The sequence below is a fragment of the Balaenoptera physalus genome (assembly GCF_965194825.1).
Source record: "Balaenoptera physalus genome assembly, chromosome: 16".
Lineage (NCBI taxonomy): Eukaryota > Metazoa > Chordata > Mammalia > Artiodactyla > Balaenopteridae > Balaenoptera > Balaenoptera physalus.
The window spans coordinates 16,629,155-16,652,423 of record NC_138898.1 but is presented as its reverse complement, the minus strand read 5'-3'; the positions used below and the strand labels follow the sequence as shown (position 1 = coordinate 16,652,423).

The 23,269-nt window shown below is 45.0% G+C and overlaps 1 protein-coding gene across 1 annotated transcript in view; it reads left to right on the top strand.

Annotated features, from left to right (window-relative positions):
• The first annotated feature begins 928 nt into the window (after positions 1–928).
• Positions 929–23,269, top strand: part of TOX2 (TOX high mobility group box family member 2) — a 271,638-nt gene continuing 249,297 nt past the window's right edge. Inside the window, exons 1-2 of the mRNA XM_082430207.1 lie at positions 929–1,187; positions 15,706–15,857. Of these exons, the coding sequence (XP_082286333.1) occupies positions 1,052–1,187; positions 15,706–15,857 (288 nt within the window). The 5' untranslated portion in view covers positions 929–1,051. The remainder of the gene's footprint in view (positions 1,188–15,705; positions 15,858–23,269) is intronic.

The following is a 23,269-nucleotide window of genomic DNA, read 5'->3' as shown; positions in this document are numbered from 1 at the left end:
TAGCCAGGGCCTGGACCTAGGAGGGTGAAAGTTGAGCCTTGGGACCTCGCCCTTTCTTGTCAGCACAGAGAATAACATTTGTTTTGGTGGAGGTTTACAGGAACATCTGTGACCTGACTGTGACCTGACCTTAAGAACAAAAGGTCTGACACCAAGAAGTTTGCAACAACTAACCACGCCCCTCCCTCGCTTGCTGAAAGCTTTTGGGGAGTTCAGGGTTTTTAAGGCATGAGCCACCTCTCTCCTTGCATGGCCCTGCAATAAACCTTTCTCTGCTCCAAACTCTGACATTTGGTATTGTTTTGCCTCACTGTGCGTCAGGCACATGGACTTGCGTTCGGTAACAGTATGAGTGATCAAGCCATCTCCCTCCTTCTGAAGGCCTTTCGGGAAACTATGGGAAATGGTGTAAAGCACACAACTCAGAGTTACCCCAGTCAAAGGGTGAGGTGCCTGGGGCATGTATACACCAACTTCCAAGAGACTCATTTGTTGAGGGCTATCGTGGGAGCGTTTGTAACTTCCCTGGCATTTCCAACCTGCCAAGCGTGGGCAGTTCTGGGAACAAGAGCCCGTCCACCCGAATCCCCCAAGTGCAGAGACTGGAGGTGGATTGGCCAGAACGCTGAAAGGTCCCACGGATATGGGTGAGGCACTGACCATTTCCGACACTCTTATTTGGTGACTTATGGTGCCGTCAATCCAACAAATGTTTAACCAACAGCTCAAATTGTTTTTTTCTTGCTTTGTAGCATCTGCCAATTTCCGTGGTGTAGACATTCCTGCTAAGGCCAAGTTCAAGCTACCAGTGGTTTAATAACCAGCTCTCAAATTTCAGCTCTTGTGAGGCAGCACGAGCTCCACCCAGCTCACCAACAGTCAATCCTTCCTTCCCTTATTACATTTCACCACGAGGCTGTGAACATGTGGTTTGGGTTCCTTTCTGGTTTACATGCTCATATAGATTTTCCTGTGTTTTTCCTTTGACCATTTCAGCAAGCATCTGTATACCACCGCCAGTCATCTGGAAACCTCTTCACTTTTAACCTTTATGTGGCATTTCCCTGGACGTGGGCTTTTCGTACACATCATTGATTTGAGGACAGGGAGGGAAAGCTGCTGCCCTTGGCTCACTCTGACTTCTTCCCAGGAGGAGGTGCCGACCTCATTGGCCAGAGTGCAGATTGGTGAGTCCGCTTTTACTAGTGGGAAGGTCACCTGCTGTTCCATGTTCCCCTTTATGTGGCTGGGTGGGTGCCATCTCCCTCTTTCCTGGATCTCATTTTCTAATACACCTGCTATGGCATGATGGGTGGCTACATAAAATACAGGACACCGAGTTAAACTTGAATTTCAAATAATGATCCCTTTTTAGCTTAAGTATGTCCCAAATATTGCATGGGACATACTTATGCTGAAAATATACTTATGTATCCAAATTGAATCATGTTTCAAATGCACGGTGGCTGCATTTTCCCCATGTTAGAAGGATCCTAATGAAAGCACCTTTTGTTTTGTTTTGTTTTTTAAAATTTTTATTTATTTATTTATGGCTGTGTTGGGTCTTCGTTTCTGTGCGAGGGCTTTCTCCAGTTGCGGCAAGTGGGGGCCACTCTTCATCGCGGTGCACGGGCCTCTCACTATCGCGGCCTCTCTTGTTGTGGAGCACAGGCTCCAGACACGCAGGCTCAGTAGTTGTGGCTCACGGGCCCAGTTGCTCCGTGGCATGTGGGATCTTCCCAGACCAGGGCTCGAACCCGTGTCCCCCGCATTGGCAGGCAGATTCTCAACCACTGCGCCACCAGGGAAGCCCCACCTTTTGTTTTTTTTAAAACTTCCTAAGGTCTAGCTCAGAATCCCCAAGGATAGAAATTTATTTCCCTATGACGGGAATGGGATTTTAACCTCAGTCACATTGTAGGGGCTGGGATAGCTGTGGAATTTTCTTAGAAACTCAAGCTTCCAAAAACAAGTAGTTAAAGCTGGGGAAAGAGCAGACAAAAATAATAAAATTACTTTTTAATATTCATTAATAAATGCTGTTGTGCCTGGAGATGATCTATCATATAACATGTCAGTTTTTTGGGTTTTATTTTGTTGTTGTTGTTGTTTTGTCATTTCTTGCATGACATATTTCTCCAAAGCAAAGTAAATATCATTTTTATTTTAAAAAATAAAGAATTCTTTGGTGTTTATCTGAAATCAAATGTAAATGGGCATCCTGTATTTTTACTTGCTGTATCTGGCAACCCATGAACTGGTGCCCTTGTCCTTGTTAGGGCTCAAGCCTAAACATAATAATGTGGAAACTTGTTTTCTATTTTCTTTTGTTTTTGGAGAGTCTGTCTCTTGGGAACTTCATGAGAAAGGGTCGTTTGGTATTGGTATTCCTGGGTCCTCCAGCACAGGATTTGGTATTCCTGGGTCTTCCAGCAAACCACCATCAAATATCAGGAAAACCTCACTTTGAAGTCTAACAATTTGGGTTTGGGTTTGGGATCCAATCTAAGTCTTTGATGAATTTAATCTGTGCACATTTATTGTGTCACCTATTATGTTTGGTTTACTTCTGTCATTTTGTTTCCAATGAGCCATGCTTTCTCCAGTTAGTTTTCTTTGGTGGGTTAGAAGTCATACCTCTTGTTTTTATTATACCAGAGGTTATCTTAAATACAAAAATCTTGATTTCCCATCATAGGCTTTTCCTTCCTCTCATATATCTCATTTTAGGGGGAAATTATTTGGGATTTTTACAGGCAGATGATTATGATCATGGTTATTCATAATAAATTATTTTAACGTAGTGTGTATCTTCAGCTTTAATACTTATTTCTGATAATTGGGAGTGGGTTTCATGCCTCATTATTTGTAGTCAGCCCTGCATTTTTGCATTCTGGTTGTCATGCACTCTGGTTGTTAGTTTCTATTTTCTTTGTACTGTTTCTACCCTACGCTTGAATTCGCTGTTTGGATTCTTCAATCTTATCCTCTGCCACCAGGCCATTGAACGCGGGAGTCCTTGGGGCTCTGGTTGCTCTTCTCACTCTTACTGTCTGTATGCAGACAACTCACCAATAAGCGTCTCAAGATCCAAACCACCTGCTGAGTGCAAATCCACAAATCCACTTTGCTAATTGACGCCTCCCCTTGGACATCTCATGGGACCCTCACACCTAGCCTGCCCCAAACCGTCTAAAAACAACCTTCCTGCCCTACCTGGTCCTGTGTCAGAGTTCCCGTCTCAGCCGACCACGCCATCACCTGTCCACTTCTATCCACTCCTGCAGAACAGGGACCCTAATCTTTCTTTCCCTCACTCCCTTCTGTCCCACCCATGTCGAATCCATCACCAAGTCCCACCACTCTTAACTTCGGGGCAACTTTTGGATCTATCCAGCTTTCTTCATCCCATCACCACTGCACTAATTCTAGGGACTATTGTCTCTGCTCTGGTCTACGGTCTCCTAACTAGTCTCCCCACCTCCCCTCTGACCTCTGTCTACACCAGACCCAGAGGGAATATCTAGAAATCTAGATACAGTGCCACCCCCCACCACCCTGCTTCCCACTACTATTAAGATATGGGGGAGGGGCAAGATAGGGGAAGAGGATTAAGGGGTACAAACTGATATGTATAAAATAAGTAAGCTGCAAGGACATATTGTACAGCACAGGGAACATAGCCAATATTTTATACTAACTTTAAATGGAGTATAATCTATAAAAATTTTGAAAAGCTATGTTGTACACCTGAGACTAATATAATATTATAAATCAACTATGGTTTAATAATAATAAAAAAAAGATACAGTTAGGATTCTTCAGGTGTCCACAAGACCCTGCACACCTAGCTGGGCCTGAAGCATGATGATTCTGCTTCTCTGTTCTTCTCAGCCTCTCACGGGCTCTGTGCTCTCTGCCACCAAGGGCCCTTGGCATCTCCTGCTTTGAACCTCTGGTTTTCCCTCTTTGTGTGGTTAAGCTCCTACTCGTCCTTCAGAGCTCAACGCCCCCTGAGCTCCTTGCTAGGTTAAATTCCTCTATTCTTTGCCCTTGTAGCCCCAGTGCCTCTCCTTCACCGCACTGTATGCCGTTGTCACTTTACGTTCATTACTGTCCCTCTTCTGACGAGCACCTGCCTTCCCCAGGAGGCTCCAGGCTCCCCAAAGACATGGATCGTGTCTGTTTCAATTCCCTACTGTATTCCCAGAGGCCAGCATAGCACCTGGTGCCTAACAGTACCCAAGAAATATTTGTTAACTGAATGAGTAAGTGAATGATTTGGAGATGGTCGCAGCTACAAGTGACACTGAAGATCATCCCTATTACTAAGAGTGGACCTTGAGGCTGAGACCCCAGGGGAGGGGGGATCCCTGAGAAGCCTGGGCAATTGAGAGTCAACTTCTAGAGTTTTGAGTTCCAAAGTGCTCTTGAAAGCGATGGCTTTTGATTGCAAGAGCCAGATGCAGGAGAGAGAAAAATGTGTCTGTTCGCTTGTTTTTTTAGTTCTCAAAGCTTGGCTTGGCCTATCACACACAAAGCCAAGGGGACCCAGAGCACACAATTTACACCATAAACCGCAGGGTGGGGAAGAATGGGTGGCGATGAAGAGTGTTCTCCTGCCCTAAAGGAGATGAGTTCAATTAGCGAGTGTGGAAGGACCAGATGGAGGGGCTGTGGTTAGGGTTTAGAATTACTGCGTTCCCGAGAATGTGTCCAGCATCCCATCCTCCAAGTCAACCCCAGTTAACGTGGTAGGGAAGGCCTCATAGAGGAGCCCAATATGGCGCCCGACTGGTGGAGCAGAGTGGCCGAGGGAAGTGTAGGAATGGAGTGGCCTGAGGACAGCATCAGTGAGGCCAGCGACTCCAGCACAGCATAGAGGGGCAGGCTAGAGTCCTCAAGCCCCCAGAGAGGGCGTGCATGTGGCTGAGTGTGGATGCTGTCCTGAGTGGGCCTCAGGGTCTCAGGAATTATCAGGGGCCTTGGCCGAACTCTAGTTCCTGCAGCAACAGGAATCAGGGGGACCCAGACTCAGAGCCCAGTGAGGACTGAGGACCACTCCCAGCCCGACAACCCTCCCAGGTGCTGGTGCGGTATGTGACCCCCCCCCCCCCGCCTCTGGGCTCTGGCTTGGAGTGGCCTGTGAAATCTGAAGACAAGGGGCATTTACTGAAAGAAGAGTGGAGTGAAGTGGCTGTTCTGTTTCATGTTTGCACTTTGTTTCCTACCTTCAGTGGAAATGGGAGCTTAAAAGCTAGAATGGATTTAAATATGAAGAAATAGGGAAATAGGTTTTTTATACCGGGGATGTGGTCTGGGAAATTTATACTTGCTGCATGGACTAACCAACTCCTTGTGTTACTTGAGGTTCCAGCAGGGAACAGAATCCAATTCAGGTGGATTTAATGAGGGGGAAAATGGTGGGGTAAAGGGACCCAACCCAGGCATCAGGGTCCTAGGGAAGAGCAACAGTGGGAAGGATGGGAGTGTGGGTGGACAAGGGCAGGGGACAGGGATTCCACTGAGAACTGGAGACATAAAACAGGGGCCACCCTGCAGGAGCTGTAGTCACGGAGAGGGCTGAGCTATTGCCAGAAATGAGACCCAAAGGAGGAAGGCAGCAGGGAAGAAATATTGCCTTTTCTCTCTCCTCCCAGCTTCTGGGACCCAGAAGGCAGCCGGCAAGTGTGTCTGGGTGGTGCAGTCCGCAGGGGCCAACTTCTGGGGCACAGAGCAGGGTGGGAAAATGGGTGGGGTGGAGTAGGGGCTGGAGGTGAAGAATAGCTAGCACATCCTTCTGATTGAATAGATGGGGAGACTGAGGCCCAGGCAGGGGAAGGACTTGCCTAGGGTCACTTAGCAACTAGAAAGCAGAGGATGCCTCCACCCACCCCCCACCTCCTCATTCTCATATTAGAGCTCATGGTCCAAAACTGCACTGCTGTATTTCCTTAACACACAACTGTATTTTCTCATTTTCAAACCTTATTATAAAAAGGAATCAGAAAATGCAAAAATGTAGAAAGAAGAAAACAACATGATGGGGGTCTGTTCTTCCAGATTTCCTCACTATGCTTGGACACACACATTTGATAAAAATGGGGGTGGGCTTAATAAGGTGGGACAAGGAGGGGTCGGCACTCAGTGAGTCAGCAGCAGGGTTCCTTGAAGGAAAGGCACATGGAAAAGAGGAGGAAAATGAACAAAACAAAACAAAACTAAAATCCAGTAGAGGGAAAGCATGGTGGTTGCTGGGTCCGGCCTCAGTTTCCCCAGCTGCTCCTGGGCAGGGGTGTTGTGAGGATTAGATAAGAAACAGACAGCAGAGCACTTGTGAGTTCCCCTGCGGAATTCCTTTCATCCTCTGGGCCTCAACATGCTCACCTGTACCGGGAGCGTCCCAGCTCCCACGTTCCTCTGTACGGTGCTCCGCGCTGGTGATTGCCTGGTGGTGATGTTTGCATCCTTAGAGCCGCTCTGGGAGGGGCCGGGTAAAGCCTCGCCCGCCCTGAGGCTCGGTACATGCCCCACTGGAGGTATGTGAGCTATGTGCGATGGTGTTTCGGTGGGCCGTGCTTCGGTTAATAGTTACACACACGCTTTAATGAATATCAGCAGGGCTGATCACAAACATATTCAACAACTGGCATAGTGCAGGACTCAACCAATCAGAATGGACAGTGTCAGTGACTAACCCTTGAAGGTCTCCAGTTCCCCGTAACTGAACCAGAGCAGCCCGCCTGGTGATTGGGGTGATAACTGTCCCCCGAGAGTGGGTTCATGTTGTTTTCATCACCCTGGACCCAAGACCCTCCAACAGCAGCCCGGCCACCACAGACATGCTCCAAGCTTTGAGCTTTTTTTTTTTCTTGGTTTTTGTGCGCGGGCTTTCTCTAGTTGCCAGGATCAGGGACTAATCGTCATTGCGGTGCGCTGGCTTCTCATTGCGGTGGCTTCTCTTGTTGCAGAGCACGGGCTCTAGGCGCACGGGCTTCAGTAGTTGCGGTGTGTGGGCTCAGTAGTCGTGGCTCCCGGGCTTAGCTGCTCCCTGGCATGTGGGATCTCCCCGGACCAGGGCTCGAACCCATGTCCCCTGCATTGGCAGGCGGACTCTTAACCACTGCGCCACCAGGGAAGTCCCCAAGCTTTGAGCTTTAATCTCAGCCTTGTCCGCCCCCCAGGAAGGAAGGAAGGGGGCTTGGGGTGGGGTTGGGTGGCTGCTGCCTGGAGGTGGATCACCTGGGAGACCCCTTGCTGGTCAGCCTGTTTCTGGAGCATTTATCCAGGCGGGGCTCCTGGCCCTGCCCGGCTGTTTCATCAGGAGGCCAAGAGCTCTTCCCAGCATCCCACGGCCAGGTAGGTCCCCGCCCCTAACACAGCTGCTCAATGTCATCTCCCTTAGTTTCAGGTGTGTGGTTGTAAATTACTTGTATTTCACTGCTTATTTTTAAGTTTCATCACTTTTTCTTATTGTGAGATAAAAATACAGAAAAACATGCAGTCAACTCATATGTCCAGGTTAACACATGGTTGTAATGACTTCTCAGATTAAGGCGAGTTGGGTTTCTGGGAACTCCCACTATCCTTTCCCAATTACAGCCTCCTTCCTTCACCCAGAGATCACCCCATCCTGACTTTTATGATAATTTCTGTGCTGTTCTTTATACTTTCACCGCCTGGGCAAGTCATTGTTTATATTTGTTTGTCAAATGGTAATCTTTATTTAAAAATATTTTTGGTAATCCTTGTTTTCTTTTTTCCCCACTCCTCCATATGTCCCTCCCCTGTCCTATTTATAGTGAGTAAAATTGTTTTTTTTCCCCATCTACTGTGAAGATTCAGGTTTCTTTTTTTATTTTTATTTTTTTTATGGTGTGTTAGTTTCTGCTTTATAACAAAGTGAATCAGTTATACATATACATATGTTCCCATATCTCTTCCCTCTTGCATCTCCCTCCCTCCCGCCCTCCCCATCCCACCCCTCTAGATGGTCACAAAGCACCCAGCTGATCTCCCTGTGCTATGCGGCTGCTTCCCACTAGCTATCTATTTTACGTTTGGTAGTGTACATATGTCCATGACACTCTCTCACCCTGTCACATCTCACCCCTCCCCCTCCCCACATCCTCAAGTCCATTCTCTAGTAGGTCTGTGTCTTTATTCCCGTCTTGCCACTAGGTTCTTCATGGCCTTTTTTTTTTTTTTCCTTAGATTCCATATATATGTGTTAGCATACTGTATTTGTTTTTCTCTTTCTGACTTACTTCACTCTGTATGACAGACTCTAACTCCATCCACCTCATTACAAATACCTCCATTTCATTTCTTTTTATGGCTGAGTAATATTCCATTGTATATATGTGCCACATCTTCTTTATCCATTCATCCGATGATGGACACTTAGGTTGCTTCCATGTCCTGGCTATTGTAAATAGAGCTGCAATGAACATTTTGGTACATGACTCTTTTTGAACTATGGTTTTCTCAGGGTATATGCCCAGTAGTGGGATTGCTGGGTCGTATGGTAGTTCTATTTGTAGTTTTTTAAGGAACCTCCGTACTGTTCTCCATAGTGGCTGTATCAATTTACATTCCCACCAACAGTGCAAGAGTGTTCCCTTTCCTCCACACCCTCTCCAGCATTTATTGTTTCTAGATTTTTTGATGATGGCCATTCTGACAGGTGTGAGATGATATCTCATTGTAGTTTTGATTTGTATTTCTCTAATGATTAATGATGTTGAGCATTCTTTCATGTGTCTGTTGGCAATCTGTATATCTTCTTTGGAGAAATGTCTATTTAGGTCTTCTGCCCATTTTTGGATTGGGTTGTTTGTTTTTTTGTTATTGAGCTGCATGAGCTGCTTGTAAATCTTGGAGATTAATCCTTTGTCAGTTGCTTCATTTGCAAATATTTTCTCCCATTCTTATGGTTGTCTTTTGGTCTTTTTTATGGTTTCCTTTGCTGTGCAAAAGCTTTTAAGTTTCATTAGGTCCCATTTGTTTATTTGTGTTTTTATTTCCATTTCTCTAGGAGCTGGGTCAAAAAGGATCTTGCTGTGATTTATGTCATAGAGTGTTCTGCCTATGTTTTCCTCTAAGAGTTTGATAGTGTCTGGCCTTACACGTAGGTTTTTAATCCATTTTGAGTTTATTTTTGTGCATGGTGTCAGGGAGTGTTCTAATTTCATACTTTTACATGTATCTGTCCAATTTTCCCAGCACCACTTATTGAAGAGGCTGTCTTTTCTCCACTGTATATGCTTGCCTCCTTTATCAAAGATAAGGTGACCATATGTGCGTGGGTTTATCTCTGGGCTTTCTATCCTGTTCCATTGATCTATATTTCTGTTTTTGTGCCAGTAGCAAACTGTCTTGATTACTGTAGCTTTGTAATATAGTCTGAAGTCAGGGAGCCTGATTCCTCCAGCTCCATTTTTCGTTCTCAAGATTGCTTTGGCTATTCGGGGTCTTTTGTGTTTCCATACAAATTGTGAATTTTTTTGTTCTAGTTCTGTGAAAAATGCCAGTGGTAGTTTGATAGGGATTGCATTGAATCTGTAGATTGCTTTGGGTAGTAGAGTCATTTTCACAATGTTGATTCTTCCAATCCAAGAACATGGTATATCTCTCCATCTATTTGTATCATCTTTAATTTCTTTCATCAGCATCTTATAATTTTCTGCATACAGGTCTTTTGTCTCCTTAGGTAGGTTTATTCCTAGATATTTTATTCTTTTTGTTGCAATGGTAAACGGGAGTGTTTTCTTAATTTCACTTTCAGATTTTTCATCATTAGTGTATAGAAATGCAAGAGATTTCTGTGCATTAATTTTGTATCCTGCTACTTTACCAAATTCATTGATTAGCTCTAGTAGTTTTCTGGTAGCATCTTTAGGATTCTCTATGTATAGTATCATGTCATCTGCAAACAGTGACAGCTTTACTTCTTCTTTTCCGATTTGGATTCCTTTTATTTCTTTTTCTTCTCTGATTGCTGTGGCTAACACTTCCAAAACTATGTTGAATAATAGTGGTGAGAGTGGGCAACCTTGTCTTGTTCTTGATCTTAGTGGAAATGGTTTCAGTTTTTCACCATTGAGGACAATGTTGGCTGTGGGTTTGTCATATATGGCCTTTATTATGTTGAGGAAAGTTCCCTCTATGCCTACTTTCTGCAGGGCTTTTATCATAAATGGGTGTTGAATTTTGTCAAAAGCTTTCTCTGCATCTATTGAGATGATCATATGGTTTTTCTCCTTCAATTTGTTAATATGGTGTATCACGTTGATTGATTTGCGTATATTGAAGAATCCTTGCATTCCTGGGATAAACCCCACTTGATCATGGTGTATGATCCTTTTAATGTGCTGTTGGATTCTGTTTGCTAGTATTTTGTTGAGGATTTTTGCATCTATGTTCATCAGTGATATTGGCCTGTAGTTTTTCTTTGTGACATCTTTGTCTGGTTTTGGTATCAGGGTGATGGTGGCCTCGTAGAATGAGTTTGGGAGTGTTCCTCCCTCTGCAATATTTTGGAAGAGTTTGAGAAGGATAGGTGTTAGCTCTTCTCTAAATGTTTGATAGAATTCACCTGTGAAGCCATCTGGTCCTGGGCTTTTGTTTGTTGGAAGGTTTTTAATCACAGTTTCAATTTCAGTGCTTGTGATTGGTCTGTTCATATTTTCTATTTCTTCCTGGTTCAGTCTCGGCAGGTTGTGCATTTCTAAGAATCTGTCCATTTCTTCCAGGTTGTCCATTTTATTGGCATAGAGTTGCTTGTAGTAATCTCTCATGATCTTTTGTATTTCTGCAGTGTCAGTGTTTACTTCTCCTTTTTCATTTCTAATTCTATTGATTTGAGTCTTCTCCCTTTTTCTCTTGATGAGTCTGGCTAATGGTTTATCAATTTTGTTTATCTTCTCAAAGAACCAGCTTTTAGTTTCATTGATTTTTGCTATTGTTTCCTTCATTTCTTTTTCATTTATTTCTGATCTGATCTTTATGATTTCTTTCCTTCTGCTAGCTTTGGGGGTTTTTTGTTCTTCTTTCTCTAATTGCTTCAGGTGCAAGGTTAGGTTGTTTATTCGCGATGTTTCCTGTTTCTTGAGGTAGGCTTGTATTGCTATAAACTTCCCTCTTAGCACTGCTTTTGCTGCATCCCATAGGTTTTGGGTCGTCGTGTCTCCATTGTCATTTGTTTCTAGGTATTTTTGATTTCCCCTTTGATTTCTTCAGTGATCACTTCGTTATTAAGTAGTGTATTGTGTAACCTCCATGTGTTTGTATTTTTTACAGATCTTTTCCTGTAATTGATATCTAGTCTCATAGCATTGTGGTCGGAAAAGATACTTGATACGATTTCAATTTTCTTAAATTTACCAAGGCTTGATTTGTGACCCAAGATATGATCTATCCTGGAGAATGTTCCATGAGCACTTGAGAAAAATGTGTATTCTGTTGTTTTTGGGTGGAATGTCCTATAAATATCAATTAAGTCCATCTTGTTTAATGTATCATTTAAAGCTTGTGTTTCCTTATTTATTTTCATTTTGGATGATCTGTCCATTGGTGAAAGTGGGCTGTTAAAGTCCCCTACTATGATTGTGTTGCTGTCGATTTCCCCTTTTATGGCTGTTAGTATTTGCCTTATGTATTGAGGTGCTCCTATGTTGGGTGCATAAATATTTACAATTGTTATACCTTCCTCTTGGATTGATCCCTTGATCATTATATAGTGTCCTTCTTTGTCTCTTGTAATAGTCTTTATTTTAAAGTCTATTTTGTCTGATATGAGAATTGCTACTCCAGCTTTCTTTTGATTTCCATTTGCATGGAATATCTTTTTCCATCCCCTCACTTTCAGTCTGTATGTGTCTCTAGGTCTGAAGTGGGTCTCTTGTAGACAGCATATATATGGGTCTTGTTTTTGTATCCATTCAACCAGTCTGTGTCTTTTGGTGGGAGCATTTAATCCATTTACATTTAAGGTAATTATCGATATGTATGTTCCTATCCCCATTTTCTTAAATGTTTTGGGTTTGTTGTTGTAGGTGTTTTCCTTCTCTTGTGTTTCTTACCTAGAGAAGTTCCTTTAGCATTTGTTGTAAAGCTGGTTTGGTGGTGCTGAACTCTCTCAGCTTTTGCTTGTCTGTAAAGGTTTTAATTTCTCCATCAAATCTGAATGAGATCCTTGCTGGGTAGATTAATCTTGGTTGTAGGTTTTTCTCCTTCATCACTTTAAGTATATCCTGCCACTCCCTTCTGGCTTGCAGAGTTTCTGCTGAAAGATCAGCTGTTAACCTTATGGGGATTCCCTTATGTGTTATTTGTTGTTTTTCCCTTGCTGCTTTTAATATGTTTTCTTTATATTTAATTGTTGACAGTTTGATTAATATGTGTCTTGGTGTGTTTCTCCTTGGATTTATCCTGTATGGGACTCTCTGTGCTTCCAGGACTTGATTAACTATTTCCTTTCCCATATTAGGGAAGTTTTCAACTATAATCTCTTCAAATATTTTCTCAGTCCCTTTCTTTTTCTCTTCTTCTTCTGGGACCCCTATAATTCGAATGTTGGTACGTTTAATGTTGTCCCAGAGGTCTCTGAGACTGTCCTCAGTTCTTTTCATTCTTTTTTCTTTATCCTGCTCTGCAGTAGTTATTTCCACCATTTTATCTTCCAGATCACTTATCCGTTCTTCTGCCTCAGTTATTCTGCTATTGATCCCATCTAGAGTATTTTTAATTTCATTTATTGTGTTTTTCATCGTTGCTTGGTTCCTCTTTAGTTCTTCTACGTCCTTGTTAAATGTTTCTTGCATTTTGTCTATTCTATTCCCAAGATTTTGGATCATCCTTACTATCATTATTCTGAATTCTTTTTCAGGTAGACTACCTATTTCCTCTTCATTTGTTAGGTCTGGTGTGTTTTGACCCTGCTCCTTCATCTGCTGTGTGTTTTTCTGTTGTCTCATTTTGCTTATCTTACTGTGTTTGGGGTCTCCTTTTCACAGGCTGCAGGTTCGTAGTTCCCGTTGTTTTTGGTATCTGTCCCCAGTGGCTAAGGTTGGTTCAGTGGGTTGTGTAGGCTTCCTGGTGGAGGGAACTAGTGCCTGTGTTCTGGTGGATGAGGCTGGATCTTGTCTTTCTGGTGGGCATGTCCACGTCTGGTGGTGTATTTTGGGGTGTCTGTGGCCTTATTATGATTTTAGGCAGCCTCTCTGCTAATGGATGGGGCTGTGTTCCTGTCTTGCTAGTTGTTTGGCATAGGGTGTCCAGCACTGTAGCTTGCTGGTTGTTGAGTGAAGCTGGGTCCTGATGTTGAGATGGAGATCTCTGAGAGATTTTTGCCATTTGGTATTACGTGGAGCTGGGAGGTCTCTTGTGGACCAGTGTCCTGAAGTTGGCTCTCCCACCTCAGAGGCACAGCCCTGATGCCTGGCTGGAGCACCAAGAGCCTTTCATCCACATGGCTCAGAGTAAAAGGGAGAAAAAATAGAAAGAAAGAAAGAAAGAGGATATAATATAGTGAAGTAAAATAAAGCTATTATAAAGCAAAGCTATACAGACAAAATCTCACCCAGAAGCATATACATATACACTCACAAAAAAAGGAAAAGGGGAAAAATTAATATATCCTGCTCCCAAAGACAACCTCCTGAATTTGGGATGATTCGTTGTCTATTCAGGTATTCAACAGATGCAGGCACATCAAGTTGTTTGTGGAGTTTTAATCAGCTGCTTCTGAGGCTGCTGGGAGAGATTTCCCTTTCTCTTCTTTGTTCGAACAGCTCCTGGGGTTCAGCTTTGGATTTGGCCCCGCCTCTGGGTGTAGGTCGCCTGAGGGCGTCTGTTGCCCGCCCAGACAGAACGGGGTTAAAGGAGCAGCTGCTTCGCGGGCTCTGGCTCACTCAGGCCGGGGGGAGGGAGCGGTACGGAGGAGGCGGGGCGAGCCTGCGGCGGCAGAGGCCGGCGTGACGTTGCAGCAGCCCGAGGCGCACCGTGCGTTCTCCCCGGGAAGTTGTCCCCGGATCACGGGACCCTGGCAGTGGCGGGCTGCACCGGCTCCCGGGAGGGGCGGTGTGGAGAGTGACCTGTGCTCGCACACAGGCTTTTTGGTGGCGGCAGCAGCAGCCTTAGCGTCTCACGCCCGTCTCTGGCGTCCGCGCTGATAGCCGCGGCTCGCGCCCTTCTCTGGAGTTCGTTTAGGCGGCGCTCTGAATCCCCTCTCCTTGCAGGCCGCGAAACAAAGAGGCAAGAAAAAGTCTCTTGCCTCTTCGGCAGCTGCAGACTTTTTCCCGGACTCCCTCCCAGCCAGCTGTGGTGCGCTAACCCCTTCAGGCTGTGTTCACGCCGCCAACCCCAGTCCTCTCCCTGCGATCCGACCGAAGCCGGAGCCTCAGCTCCCAGCCCCGCCCGCCCCGGCGGGGGAGCAGACAAGCCTCTCGGGCTGGTGAGTGCTGCTCGGCGCCGAGCGTCTGTGCGGGAATCTCTCCGTTTTTCCCTCTGCGCCCCTGTTGCTGTGGTTCTGTGCTGCTAGCCGCGGCTCGCGCCGGTCTCTGGAGCTCGTTTAGGCGGCACTCTGAATCCCCTCTCCTCGCGCACCAGGAAACAAAGAGGGAAGAAAAAGCCTCTTGCCTCTTCGGCAGCTGCCTCCCTCCCGGCTAGCTGTGGTGCACTAACCTTTCTTTTTTTAAAATGAGTTATTTTAGGGAATTCCCTGGCGGTCCAGTGGTTAGGACTCCGTCCTTTCACTGTGGTCGGCCTGGGTTCAACCCCTGGTCAGGGAACTAAGATCCCACAAGCCACGTGGTGTGGCCAAAAAAAGGGGGAAAAAGTTATTTTATACACTAACATTTAGAGAAAAAAAAAAAATAGAGCGGGTGTCATATGAGATGGGCAAAATGGTGATGCTACCCGAAGAGTCAAAGTTTGGAAAACACTGTGTTCCATTTGCAAAGAGAAAGAAGTCCTGGAGAGGTCATTGTTGAGTCAGGGATGGAACGAAGGTGCGCGGCCGCTATGGGCCACTGTCCTTCAGGAAGCCTAGCAGCTGCAGCGACACCATGACCACCAGAGGGCAGCATGGCCCCAGCTTCTGCGGCCATCACAGCTTCTCCAGTGGGTGGCTCACCGCATCTCCACCCGCTCCTCGGGATTCGCCCTAGTCTAGGGACCCTCAAACGGAGGCCTGGGACACACGCCCTTCAAAATTACCTGGGTGCATGTTAACAGTGTGGGTTTGGGGGCCCTTCTGGATCCATTGAATCAGCACCTTGGAAGCTCCGGGCATGTGGGATGTGGGATGTGGTGTGTGTGGAGGGCGTGTGGGGACAGTTTGGACAGGACGGTTACTGCCTGGAGAGTTTTGCTTCCGTAGATTGCTCTATGGAAGTGGGCACAGTCTTCTAGGTCCAGAGTCTGGGGGTTGCGTGTGCGTGTGCGTGTCCCTGTGTGTTTGTGCTGGTTTCGGTGGTGGTTGTGGGATTGGATGATCATCAGGCAGAGCAGAGCAAGTGTGACAAGTCGGAGGCTTTGGGCTTGCGTTCTGGCCCCGTCTCTTACCCGGGTGGATGGAAAGTTTTTTGTCTTTGTTTGTTTTTGTTTTTTAGATTTTGTAATCATCCATCATCCATCCATCTGCCCATTTATCCATCATCCATCCAGTGTAGTAACTAAACTCTTATTATGTGTCCTTTTTAGGTGTGGGAACAGAGTGGTGGACAAGATGCCCCATCCCTACCTTCCTGGAGTTCATGCTTTTGTGGGAAGGTCAGATAATAGCAAATCATCCCATAAACGTGAAACGACAAGTTGAGATAGCTGCTTTGAAAGGAGAGGAAGGCTGGTGTGATGTGAGTAAAGAACTATGGGACCGTATGGGAAGGTGTGAGGGGTTCTTCCCTTAGGAAATTATACTTGAATTGAGATCTGAAGGGTGAGTAGGAGTTACCTAGGCACAGAGTCAGGAGGAAGAGCATTTCAGATGGAGGACTCTGCATGTGCAAAGGCCCTGGGGTGAGAATGAGCTCACTGCCTTTGAGGAACAGCAAGGAGGCAGCTTGGCTAGAGTGCAGGGAGAAAGGGGGAGAGGGCCTGGACCTGGGATTTGGACAGTAGGCAGGGACCCTCAGGCTCTTAAATTTTTCATTTCCAAAATGGGGCAGTAAGGTTTGTTTTGCAAAGATGATTAAGTGTAATGATGAGTCCAAAACATCTCAGATAGGGCCCAGTACACAGTTGGTGTCAATAGATGTGTGTGTGGGGGGAGGGCACCTGGGGGTCACAGCCTGGTTAAAGGGTGAGCTGTGGGAAAGCACCGGGCAGGTGTGGGTGCTGGAGTTGTCTAGGTTGATGGTCGACGGCAGGGCCCAGCCGAGAAGTACATTTTCACCATGGTGAAAATTACCGTTGGCATCACTCTCTTGTTGAAAACAAAGTGAAATTGGAGAACATACTGTTTTCTTTAACTAGGCCAAGATGACTAATTATTAGACTCATTTTCTAAAGGTTACCATATACAGACATGCGATTAGATGGAGAGAGGAGAGTTTGGAAACCTGATTCATTCTGAAACTCCGATTACATGGAACGCATGTGTGGTTTCTGAGCAGAATGACTGTGAACATTCAGTTTCACTCAGCTGTCACCACAGGTGTGACACAAAACAAAATGTTTTGCATCAGCTCCAAAGAGCATCTTGGGGTAGCTCACGGCAGCACCTGGGGATCTCTGTCAAATTGTAAAGGGTGTGAATGCGGGAGCTAGTATTGGGTAAGGGAGGAAGCACCAGGCTCCGAGTCCCAGCTATGGCTTTGACTCTTACTGGCCATGTGGCCTTGGCTAACGCTCTCTTTTCTTTTGGGCTTGATTCTCCATCTGGGAAAAGAAGGGCCAGCCAGATGCATGAGCCCAGTGTGGTCCAGTTTGGGGATGCGCAAGCCCAGTGTGATCCAGTCTAGAGATGTACAAGCCCAGTATGGTCCAATCTGAGAATGCACAAGCCCAGTGTGGTCCAGTCGTCTGGGGATGCACAAGTCCACTGGGGTCTAATATTCACAGACCCAAGGGGCCCCTCAAGGTCCTTCAACCCCTTCAGAAATCACTTCCCAACTCTGGGACTTGCAATGGAACATTCACGAAGCCAGCGTCAGGGCCAAACGTGGCCCAGGGCTTTCTAAGTGCCAAGTGCAGTGTTGGGCACTTGGACATACATGGTCTCATATCCTTTTCACTTGGCTTTTCACATGTGAGGTAGGTACCGTTATTCCTACCTTTGAGGTGCAGAGGGGCTAAGCAATTTTCAAGTCACGGAGTAAGTATGGGGCAGAGGTGGCATGTTTACTCAAGCCTATTTGATTCCAACCCCTCCCCAATTTGGAAAACTGACTCCACCATCTCATTCAACCCTTACAACAACAACAAACAAAGTCATGAATAGTTATCGAGGTTTAGAGGCTTCATAGCAAAACAGTGGAGGAGACCTTGCAGGTAAGCAGGAAGCCTGGCAGTTTCCCCACCCGTCCTCTACTTCCTGGCCTGGGACCTGAAGGCAGAGAGGTTTCATTGCCCATGTGGCTGCATGAGACTGTCCATTTGCCCCTTCCTGTGGTCAAACTCCATGGTGCTAGAGCATCACTGAATAGGACTGAGGCCATGTTAATCTGCTGGATTTGTTGTCTAAAGCATCCTTCCTGGTAGTTGTAAAAACACACAACTTTTGTCTTAATCGTTGGCCTTATGGCTAAGCCAGACTAGGTCAGGTGTATCCTCCTGGGTGCCCTGAGTGTACTTACTGCCATTTGGATATCAGACACCAAGCACAAGTAGTTGGCTGTGTCTGGACCTGAATCTTGCTTCCCAACAATGGGATTGCCCATGAATCAGTCACCCTATAGCACCCTAAGTGGGTCATTCTTATCAAAATGAGAATGATGCTAAAACTGAACATAAGCCACTATTCATTATCAGCAATAGATTTAAGAATATAATGCATAATTTAAAGCAATATTTAAATCAATGTAAATGGCTCAACACAAGTAAAAGATTCTTGCTCCAAGTACACCCTTGACACCTTCTAGGAATGGGCACGACCACTCCCCCACCCCCCCACCCCGGCATATGAATATGTTTTTCAAACTATTTCCCAAGTCAGACCATTTTTCACCATTTCCACTTTACCACCTTTGTCCAAGCTCCCAGCAAATGACGTGGATTATTGCAGTAGCCTCTTCGCTGCTCTCCCTCCCCTGAACTTCTCTCCCTGCCGGTTATTCTCTGCACAGCAGCTGAAGGATCCTGTGAGCAACTGGAGTCAAATCATACCAGTTTCTGCCCACCACCCTCGAGTGGTGTCCCTTCCACTCAGAGTCAGAGCCGAGGTCCTTGCAGTGGCCTACGTGGCCCTACGGGTCTGCCCTCCTCCCCCTCCGGGCTCATCTCCTGCTGCTCCTCCCTTTGCTCTTGTTCCAGCCTCTTTGGCCTCCTTGCTATTCTTCCAAGTGTCTTCCCACCTCAGGGCCTTTGCACTTGCTGCTCTTTCTGCTTGAAACACCCATGCATATTCCCCCAGGGATCCATGTGGCTCCCTTCCTCGCCTCCTTCAGGTTTCTGCTCGATTGACACCTTCCCAGAGAGGCTCTCTTGACCACTCCACCTAAAATATCAGCTCCCTTCACTCTTTATCCCTCTTCCTGCTTAGTTTTTCTTCACAGTTTGTCTCCGCCTGACGTAGGATGTATTTATTTATTGTCTTCCTCCACTGGACAGTAAGCTCCACGAGAGCAGGGACTTTGTTCTCCTCACTTTCACATCCGCAGGGCCAAGACCAGTGCTTGGGCCATAGTAGGACGTCAGTAATATTGGTTGAATCAAATGAAGGATCAAACAAACCAACCAAGCTTTCATTTGATAAGCATTTTTGTCTATGATGGAAGAACTTTCTAAGTTTCATGAGTCACATTTTCTGATTTCCATCTTGAATGTACTATATTGAAGTCATTCACATGGTCGATTTGAGCTACACTATAATTTGATATTCTTTTTCAGTATATATAGCTCTACATCATCACTTTCTTGGATGCTTTCACTTTTTCTTCATTTCCTCTTTACTTCTATTACCAACAAAAGCAGTTGGATTTATTTTGGAGCCATTTCTCACAACAGCAAAGTTTCACCACTTGGGAGTAGTTGGGGGGACATGTAAGGACAAAGAGAGAGCAACAGACCCTGTTGAAATGCACTGGTGGTGGGCTTGGCTCACTCACTATCCAAGGGACTCACCTTCAATACCTCCTACACCCAGCTCTGCAGTGCATGTAAGTTGAATTCATTCCTCAGTGAAATAACAAGTGATCTCATGTCATCATGTTTGAAGACGGCTTACAAATAATTCATGTTGACTTCATGAATGCCAAGGAGTCTGTTGGATTTATCTATTCAATCTCTGCTTAACCATGGTGTCTTCCAGGCTTCTGTGGCTCCATCACATTCTGAAGTTCTCTTTGTTTACTCTTGGTTCTAGAATCCCAACCGCTGGGTTTCCATCAAAATCTCTCACTAGGAGGAGAGAGAGACATGTCACTAGCTGTTAGGCAGTGAGATGGCCATGTTTGGTCTCCCAGTGTCCTTATGAGCTAAGCTTTTAGCCACGTCCCCCTTCTCCCTTGATTTCTCTCTTACACTGTAGGAAAGTAGACAGTGGGAAGCTGTCGCCTGAGGTCAGGATTGAAAACTCTGAGATGCTTTTTTTACTTTTTAAGCTCATGAAGGATTTTGATTTCACTCTTGCCTGCCTTGATATGTGGTCTCCTTTATTCCGGCTGCATGTATTGAGGACTTGTGTGGACCATGGTCCTCTGAGGGATAGAGGGATGAGCAAGACAGAGCTCTTGGTTCTCAAGGATGCGTGGTCCAGGAAGGGAACGAAACTCGCGTGGCGACACCTCTGGAGTAAGGAGAGTGACATGCACGCCATGGGGTCGGGGGGAGCTGTGATTGTAGCTAGGGTGGGGTCAGGGAAGGACTCATTGTTTTCATAAAAACAGTGCATATGTGTTAAAATGCAAAATGACAGAACAGTACAATAAATAAAACAAAAAGACCTCCTCCCACCCCCCATAACCATCACACTATGTTTCTATGTGGAGTTTCTAGGCAGAGAGATAGGTAGCAATATTTTTGTGAAATGGGATACTTTTGAAAGTAAAAGTCATTAACTATAACTTTACTTGACATGAACAGAAGAAAAGGAAACCAATGAAACCAAAGGAATTTCTGAACCTCAAACAAATATTATGTCATCACCAATGGAATTGTTTCCTAAAAGACTCCTCCAAGTTTAACAAGAGATTAGGGAAAACATTGTGGTTGGAGTCATATGTTTTTTCAAATCTGTGTGTTTTTTTTGGTTTGATTTTTGTTTTGTTTTGTTTTGGCCGTGCCATGTGGTTTGCAGGATCTTAGTTCCCTGACCAAGGATCGAACCCAGGGCCCCAGCAGTGAGAGCACCGAGTCATAACTGCTGGACTGCCAGGGAATTCCCAAAATCTGTGTATAATAAAATAAGCACAATTAACAATCACATTCTCAGATAAAATACTTAAATTAATCCAACAATGGAATTTTTGAGAGAGCAACATAATATTGTCCATTAAATCAAAAGACATGGGCATATTTTGTGAAAAGTCTGTGACTACTGTCTGCATTCCTGCCCTAATGCATTTCTCACAGAGCCGTGTTAAGTCAGTTCTATGAGTTTTGACAAATGCATAGTCATGTAGTCACCCCACAATCAATCAAGATGTGGAATGGTTCATCACCCTCCAGCCCAAATTTTCTGTACCCCTTTGTAGTCAATCCCTTCTTCCACACATGGACCTAGGCAACCACTGATCTGTTTTCTGTGCCTATTGTTTTGCCTTTTCCAGAAAATCATGTAACATGTACAGAAGATAGGCTTTGCAGTTTGACTTTTATCACTTAGTATATTGCATTTGAGATGAATGGTGTCATGTCTTTTAGTTCACTCCTTTTTATTGCTAAGTCCATTGTATCGATGTACCACAGTTTATCTGCCCACCAGTTCAAGGACGTTTGGATTGTTTCCAGGCTGTGGCAAGTATGAATAAAGCTGCTCTAAACGATTACATACAGGGTTTTCTGTGGACATGAACTTTCATTTGTCTTCGGTAAGTACCTAGAATTGGGATTGTTGTGTTATATGGTAAGTGTTTGACTATATAAAAGAGAACTGCCAAATTGTTTTCCTAAGTGGCTGTACCATTTTGCATCCCCACCAGTAACCCGTGAGTGCTCTGATCTTGTCAGCACTTGGCATTGTCGTTTTAAAAAATTTAGTCATTCTAATAGATAATAGTAGCATTTCATTGTGGTTTTAATTTGCATTTCCTTGAGGATCGTGTGTTTTTAAATGACGTGCTTACATGTTAGACGGTATGGAATGTCCTACTCTATAGGACATTACGACATTAGCTTTCTCCCGTTTCCTCCCACTTCACTCCTCAACTCCATTATTATTTTTACATTGCTACATTTAAAAACATTTATATTTAAATGAAATAACAATCTGAACATTGGCATAAATTCTAATTTTAGATGGACTCATTGCTCATGCTCAGTCCTTTTGCCATGATGTCTCCCTCTCTGAGTTTTCTATTTTTTATTTATCTCTTCCTTTGCTGGATTTTATTATCAAGTAGTTTTTCCAAGAGAGGGTCATAACTAAAGTACACCCTGAGTTAGCTGATGACTGTTGTCTTTGTACTTGAACAGCATCTATGCAGGATAGAATGACCTTGGCTCACATGTGTTTTAAACTGAAACACCATTTTCCCAGGATCTTCTGGCTTTGTGGAAGTCAAGAGGACAGCCTGAGGCTTTTTCTCATTTGTAGATGATTTGCTTTTTCTGCCCGAATGCCTGAAGACTTAATGACACAAAGTTTGTTTTTCTTTTTCTAAAAACGCTTAGTTTCCATTAAAAAAAGTATAAATGCACATAGTTTGAAAAGTCAAATTGTTTTCCAAGGTTCATAAGGAAAATCAACTCTCTCCTACCTTTCTTCATTCTTGCCAGCCTCTTTCAAGTCTCGGTTGTTTCTTCCTAGTCTTACTTCCATATTTCTAAATAACATGTTACATTGCTCTATCTTTATTTTTTTCTATTTAGCGTCCTCTACTGAGTTACTCCTATAGTCATACTTTCCCTCCTCTCTCACTTCTTCTGTTGTGTTGGGTTTTTTGAAGCTGTTTTCTGTTTGTTTTGTTCTTTATCTTTCAGTTTTCAAGTTTCCTCCAACTATCTGGTGATCCCTGGCTATCTGCTTGTATTTGAGTGAGGCACTAAAAGGCTTATTGGAATCTCTGAGTGAGTTTGGCAGCGGTGGTGCTTGTTGGCTGGGGGCTTCACTTTGGGGTAAAGGACTAGGGATTAAGATGTGCCCTTGGGAAGCCTGAAATGTCAGTATCTCGTAAGTTTTTTCTCTTGGGCTAGTTTTCCCTGAAAGGAGGCCTTGGCTCTCCTGCCTCAGGCCACCAACCTGTCTGCCAGTGTTCTGGGGGCTAAGTGTGGAAAGGACTTCTATCTCCCCCCGTTTAGTGTATAGCCTTGCACTTAAATCCAGTGTTTTTTAAAATAAATTTATTTATTTATTTTATTTTTGGGTCTTCGTTGCTGCGCGCGGGCTTTCTTTAGTTGTGGCGAGCCGGGGCTACTCTTCCTTGCTGTGCGCAGGCTTCTCACTGCGGTGGCTTCTCTTGTTGTGGAGCACGGACTCTAGGCATGCGGGCTTCAGTAGTTGTGGCTCGCAGGCTCAGTAGTTGTGGCTTGCAGGCTCTAGAGCGCAGGCTCAGTAGTTGTGGCACACGGGCTTAGTTGCTCCGCGGCATGTGGGATCTTCCGGACCAGAGGTTGAACTCATGACCCCAGCATTGGCAGGCGGATTCTTAACCACTGCACCACCAGGGAAGCCCAGTTCCAGTGTTTTAATTACAGCACCTTATACCCACCATTAGCTGCGATTCATGTTCATTCTTGAGCCTCTGGCTTCGACCTTTCCAGGGAGTAAACTGCCCACCTTCTTCTGCTGCTGGGTGGGAGATACCATCACCTGGATTTACAGGGTCAGTAAAGGGGACCTGGAGCTCTAAATGCTCATCATACAGCCTTTTGGTCACTTCTGTTTCAGTATCTCCTGTACCCCAGCCTCCATTGTGCTCTGGTCGACGCAGAGTTCTGTGGCTTGAAT